This window comes from Ascidiella aspersa, chromosome 3 (genome assembly GCF_963924565.1).
Source record: "Ascidiella aspersa chromosome 3, kaAscAspe10.2, whole genome shotgun sequence".
Classification (NCBI taxonomy): domain Eukaryota; kingdom Metazoa; phylum Chordata; class Ascidiacea; order Phlebobranchia; family Ascidiidae; genus Ascidiella; species Ascidiella aspersa.
The window spans coordinates 4,888,527-4,895,489 of NC_139449.1; the positions used below are offsets into that span (position 1 = coordinate 4,888,527).

Genomic DNA, 6,963 nt, shown 5'->3' on the forward strand with positions numbered 1-6,963 from the left:
CCGTATTTTTGTTATACATTTTTTAAGGATTCTGATTCAGCTTTCAAAAGTTTAGGTCTAGAAACTTCTAGAAACAAAACATCGACAAGTTCTGTCAAGTTTTGTGTTTGTTTTGAGCCTAACAAATCACTATGGTCTTGGTCGGGGATTTTATTAAATTTCTCCTAACTTTCGAGAACAACAATCAACGAAATGGCTCAATTTTGTTCTTTATCAAGGTTGTAAACATACAGTGTAAAGCGTGCATAGCGTTTTGCAAAAGGCGAAAATATTCATCGTCTACATGCCGAGTGCCATGTGCTATAGTCCTGTACAAGCCAGTGAATCATCGCTTTCTGTATCTCTTTGCTGGCATTCTCATGCAGCCATCAGTTGACATTTAGGTTTATCCAGATTAAGATAAGATCTCCAGCCCGAAAACACCAGTACACTAGAGAGAAGCGGCCAGGTGTCATAGTGCGTATATAAACGGATGAAAACACAGCAATGCACATTTTATAGAAAACTATAAAGCGACCTTTAAATCATAATTGAAATATTACAATAAGATTCCTTTTGTACACAAATGACTTAGTTTCCAATTTTTTGAGACTTATCCTGTTGTTTTAATAGAAAAAATATAGATGACATTAAATTTCTTTTCCAACGCCTTCTTTATGGCGAACGCTCATAGAACAACTAATTATATTTCTTCCCAACGACTCGGCATATTAAAATTTATTCTCCAAAGTTTTTTTTTGTTTTTTGAATACTATTATTCCTGGTAACAATTGTCTACCATCAACCAAACTTCAATTCCACTTCAATTATCACAACTTACTTTTTCGCTTCTCAGATACGGAAAGATCTTCCGCGAGAAATTGATGCACGAGGAGTTCTTGTACATCTCTGATCCCAAGGACATCCGAGTGGTGGTCCAGAATGAGGGAAGGACCCCATGCAGACCCCACCTGGACGCTATCGTCGAATGTCGTCATCAAGAGAAACTCCCAGTCGGAATCACAGCTTTGCAAGGTGAGGCAATATTTACAATATCTTGACACGATAATTCTTTGAAGATACGCATTAAGTCAGGTTTTGGATGTATTTTTGGCAATTTTTGTAGGAAACTCTAGTTTAATTGTAGGATAAAATACTTATAAACATGTTAAAACTAGTTTGACAAACAATGTGTGAAAGTAGATTAGAACGTGCTACATATAAAATAGGTTTTTGACTATATCACTGCTTTTAGTTCTAAAAATATATGGCCATTTAGTTAACTGTTTAAAGTAGGTTCAAACGCTCTTTTGGCGTATGTTACGCAATTTTGTCCGCAAAACAACAACAGATTTGATAACTTTTTGACAAAAAAAATTAAACGAATATACCCGTTTTTGTATTTAAAGTGATGTTCTTTAGTTTTATTTCATCAAATTGTAATTTCCAGTCTATAAAAGTTTATTTTCGATTAATAGTTAAAGGACCCATGCAGTTCAAATCATTTTGCCCAAACAAATTATTACAAATCCCAAAACTCGCATCGTTGGCTACAACGTGGTGATCTTACGGCGACTTTGTAATTTAACGTTACGCGTGCCATTTATATTGCGGGCAGTAGTGACTTATATTGCAATTGATAGCGACGTGCAATCCTACTACTTCGTAATTGACAGGTACGTAAAAAGTAAAAGCCGTTCGCTGCGTAATGATATACACAAAGAAACGTATCCCGAAATTACTTGAACGGCGAATGGCGAAGTTGCGTATCGGCCACGACAGCTTTAAGGAATAAAAAAGAGTGTTTTCGAGATAATACTGATTGCTGAACGCGTTTTTTAATTACGATAATATTGGTAAAAAACTTTAGAGTTATTACTAAAATGTAACCGTGTAGATTTTAATATTTCGTAATGTTAGGATTTTTTTTGTGTCATTTCTTTCGATCACATTATTATCAAACGTAAGATAATAAGAACGATTTTCACGCGTCATAACTCTGTAATTGCAGTTTTTTAAATTGGTCCGGACAAAAAAATGTTCGTTTCGTAACGCTTTAAAAATGCATCACATTAAGAAAAAAAGAAAAAAGATAAAGAATTTATAAAAAAAATATTGGAACCACTCGAAATGCTTAGAACACTAATAAAAGTTTAAGAACCACTTTAAAAGACTTAAGAAACACTTGAAAGGTTTACGACTCAACAGGATGGAAAAACCTAAACTTAGGATCCACTGAAAAAGGTTAAGAACCACATAGAACAGCTGAACACTTCTAATACGTTCCCAATCTTTAATTGCATCCGACAAATGACAAACAAATATATTATTCTATTGCAGTGAGAGTTAATGTAAAGTGCAATAAAACGCCACAGTAGAATTACGTTAGTTTTAGGTTCATTCACCGCATGCAAACACTGTTTTTTTCACCCTCCTAATATTACTTACCACAGTGTTTCTTAATCGGGTGAATAAAACTTTTGCAGGGGTGAACCAACCAAAAGGGGTGAATAAGGGTGAACCGTCAGAAATCGATGATAGCTTGTGGGGAGGGCGGATATTCCGGGTGTTTAACCTGTTGGGGCGAGAATTTCCAAAAAGAGAAGAATGAATGAAATCTGGAGATAAATGCTAGGGGTGAAACTAAAAATGTTTAAGAATCTCTGACTTAACATCTTGTCTTATTTCAGGCGAGGAATGGCTCCGCAACCGAAACGCGATTAACCCTGCAATTTCGCCGCTCAAAACAGTCACCAAGTTCAGGTCAGCGCAGAAGGCCGTCACGGATGATTTCCTCGCGCACATGAAGCGATCACGTGACCTCTCAAGCGGGGAAATCCCCCACTTCGAGCAGTGGCTCAACAGATGGGCGCTGGAATCGATTGCTGTTGTGCTTCTTGATTCGAGGTAAGCATTCGATCATTTAAGGGTTTGACTTTAAATTAGAGCTTGGAAAATAGGTTGGCCGGTCTTCCTTAAATCAAACCTAACTCTAAAAGAAAACTAATAAATCTGTTTACCAACGTTAAATAAAAAGCAACCGTTGGATCCACTTTGTGCGTTTTTTACATTTATTTAATGGGTAAATGATATGATTCTGCGTGCTCTAATCTTTCAATTTTAGTCATTTTCTGTTAAAATACCAAATGTGAAAAAAAACTTTACATTACAATAGCTGTTTTTTTTTGCTTGCAAGTACATTACACTTGCTGTTTTTTTTGCTCAAAAACTCCATAAAGGTGCAAAAAACAAAGAGCTTTATCGTCTTTTCTTACTTAGGCTCGGTCTTCTTAAGCAGTCTGAAGAAAAAGTGGACCCAGCAGCCGAGAAGCTGCGCGAGTGTATGGACATTTTCTTCGACTACGGAGCACGGCTTACCTTTGGCGTTCCCACCTGGAAAATTTTCAACACCAAAGCGTGGGGAGTTTTCAGGCAATGTCAGAGGGACGAGTTTGAGTACGCTGGACACTTTGTTGACAAGTAAGCTCAAAGCTGTGACGTTGTAGGCTTAGCTTATTATAAAACAACAGTTAGATTAGAAGATTGTTTCTTTCGGTAGGCGGAAAGCTCAATGTTGTAGTGTTGTAGGGTTGGCAAAATAAAGGATGGAAATTTGAACGGAGTCATTTAAACAAAATATATATACCGCCTTTTAGATACTTGGTTACAGAGTAATACATCATTTCTAATAATTCAGATTTAGCTGTCTTAAAAATAAGTTGGTCTGTAATCTTTGCTTGCAATCTACAACACTTTCGTTTGAAACCGCGTAGAAATCCTCGGTTTACGGTTAGGCAAAACCACACAACTTTACCTTCGCAAGGCCATTCGAATACATTTGCACGGTTTAGACTTTAAACTTTATAAACGTTGCGTTCGTTGCAACTGCAGGAATTGATAAACACGCCTTAATTTGCTTCAATGAAGAAAAATATCACCACCAAACGATTAGGATTTCTGTGGCGTTGGCGCACCAAAAGTAGCCTCAAATGGGCAACTGGCATATGGCTTCCAAATGGATCAAATTCACGGTACGATGCCATGGGAGATAACATCTCAAACGGCCAGCTTAAACGTACGGTTATATAGCCTGGATGGGTTAGGCATTAGAAAGGGTGTTCTAATCATTGCGCGTTTAAAATGAAGCTATCACTAAAAACTTCCAAAAATGTACATAGATTGCACTGCCCAATTTACCCATATAAAAAATAGGTAAACATGTAGCACATGGAATCTATAAAATAGCCTAAAAATCGGTTGGTCGAACTGGGTACATAACTGTGATGTATCCTCTTACACATCCTGCAGTCACTTTATTGAAAAGCAGCCTGTACTGTTGTGTTATTGTATATCTTTGCATCGCCTAAAGCGAATAAGCTTTGACAAACTTTGATGAACCTTCGCTGTTATCTGTTGAAATAAAACTGCGTTGATTCGAATTAAAACAAACGCGATTTTGACGATTACCTTATCAGCTGCGCACGGGCTGGTATAAGCAAATCCAGCTTTCCACGGTTAAATTTAATTTTTCACACATTTTGCGCGTACATTCTCCCGTTGTCTTTACGTTATTGTTTGACACGATACGATAGAATGAGCAAAACACATCACGTCAACAAATGACTGAATAGCTTCTATTAAAGCAAGAATTAAATCCAACTAAAACAACAACAACAGTTAAATCGGAAAATGCGTAATACTTCTTAAGGTAGCACATTAACCTTAAAATCAATTATAAAACCACAATACTATTATTATTGATTGAGACAAACTTGGTATGAGAAAAATAAACATGGTCGTTTCATCTGCTTTCGGTTTTAACTTAAAAACAAATCTGAACTTAAAGATTACTATTGATTAGGTATGACTTTATTTGCATAAAAAATGTCGCCAGCACTATATCCTACCTTTCTCGATAACTAATGTATTGATATTAATCTATTCGATGGGACCACGACATTTTCTACTTACATCAACTTTATTGTTCTTTACAACCTCTATTCTTAGAACAAACTCCTAAAACTAAGTTTTCTTTTTAACCAGAAAACTCAACGAGATGGCGAAAGAGGACAAAAACGCCCCTGTGGACCCGGATCGTCCCGAAAGCCTCCTAAAACACGTCATCAACAACAAAAGCTTGACCAGGGACGAAGCCTTAACCGTTTGCATCGAGCTTCTGGCCGGTGGAATCGACACAACCGCCTCGGCCGCCATTTTCACCCTCTACCACCTTTCAGCCAATCCTGCGCACCAGGAGCACCTGCGCCGGCTTCTTGAAGCAGAAAAGGCGGACTCCACCGCCACGGATTGTTCTGCGGCAAAAGAAAACGTTCTTACCAGCGATTTCTCAAAGTACTTGAAAGCTTGCGTTTGGGAGTCGGTTCGTCTTAACCCGTTGACTTACGCCAACATGAGAAAGACCAACAAGGACTTGGTCCTTTCGGGCTTCGACGTTCCCAAGGGCACCACGGTCCGATATACGTCACACCTGATGAACCTGCGCGACGACAGGTACTTTCCCCAAGCCGAGAAGTTTCTTCCCGATCGCTGGCTGGAAAGAAAGTCGCCAAACAGGTAATTAAATTATTTGGGTTTTTCATAATATGGTAATACTGTTTCTCTGCTGACAGAGAAATTGTGATTTCTAAAATTTATTAATGTCACACCATCGTGCTTTTTAATCGGGTTAAAGTAGTAACAAAATCAAGGAAATTTTCCCCATTCACAGTGTTTAATAAAAAAAAAATGGCGGCAAGCTTGACAAACGGTCAATTTTTCTGAAACGAATGCCGTATATTTTAAACCAATGTGTAATATCGATTTTAAACTATATTGTAACTAAAGCAATATGGCCTTTTAGTATGTATTTTTCCGTCAGCACACACCTTTTTCAAATAATTTGCTGCATTAAACATTTATAAAAGCACGTTAAGTCCCAATTTTTATCTCAAATCACAGCAAATTTTACCAGCTTTTTTCAATACATTTTGCTGATTGATTTCTACAAAAGCACGTCAGTTGAATGTGTATTTTTCTCTCTACAGATGCACGGAGCAGTTTACCTTCACCCCATTTGGCCACGGAGCCCGACAGTGTCCTGGTCGACGCGTGGCCGAACAGGAACTTGACCTGCTCTTTAGGGCGGTTCTTGAGAACTACAAGGTTGAGTACAACCACGGAACAATGGGAACAAAGGTGCGACTCTTCAACAAAGCCGACAAACCGGCGAGATTCAGCTTTGTGCCACTCTAAACGCTCTTGTTTGGGTTTGCTTCTGACTTGGCTAATATCGGGCAATAAACAAGACTTTGAGACAAAATAATTCCGTAGTCAATTATCAAAGCCCATACAGAACTCTCGCAAAATTTCAACATCATTTAAAAATTCAGAATGATACCTATACTTCTGTACGGGCTTTGATATTCAATCTGCGTCTAACTACAACCTCCAGCCATGATCTTAAGAGTTATTCGAAACATTCAAAATGCTACATATACTTCTGTATGGGCTCTAACATTCATTCTATGACTAACTACAACCTCCAGCCATTATGCTCCAAAGAGAATATCGCTTTGCGGCAATTAACTGTTGAAAGGGATATCTACATTTTTCCGCGACTTTAAATTGATCTGTGTGTTTACATTGTTTTGACAAAATTGTTGGAAATTGTGTCTTTAGCAATGCGAAACGGCATGATAAAGATGCAAGCGAGACAAAATACGGTTGAAAAGCGCAGATATGAGAAAATGGCGCTTTTAGTTGTAAATTTGTTAAATGGTGGAAATCCTTGAATTAAACTCTTTTGAGGAATATTCTCATTAAAGTAAATGCGACTGTGTTACTTTTGTTGAACCTACAAAGTTTTGAGAACATTCGAACAACAATTTTAAACTTTTCCGTAATAAATATTTTCCTGGTGCTGTAATAGTGTTGCTAGAAACATGTAACCCACAACACTATACTCTTTTTTATGTCACTTGTTTC

At 37.6% G+C, this 6,963-nt stretch overlaps 1 protein-coding gene across 2 annotated transcripts in view; it reads left to right on the top strand.

Moving 5' to 3' along the window:
• LOC146158188 (cytochrome P450 10-like) overlaps positions 1-6,762 on the top strand; it is a 30,832-nt gene extending 24,070 nt beyond the window's left edge. For both annotated transcript variants that reach the window (XM_083383908.1, XM_083383907.1), the window contains 5 exons: positions 836-1,014; positions 2,670-2,886; positions 3,259-3,459; positions 5,023-5,553; positions 6,024-6,762. In XM_083383908.1, the coding sequence (XP_083240034.1) occupies positions 836-1,014; positions 2,670-2,886; positions 3,259-3,459; positions 5,023-5,553; positions 6,024-6,231 (1,336 nt within the window). In that variant the 3' untranslated portion in view covers positions 6,232-6,762. The remainder of the gene's footprint in view (positions 1-835; positions 1,015-2,669; positions 2,887-3,258; positions 3,460-5,022; positions 5,554-6,023) is intronic.
• The last annotated feature ends 201 nt before the right edge of the window (positions 6,763-6,963 follow it).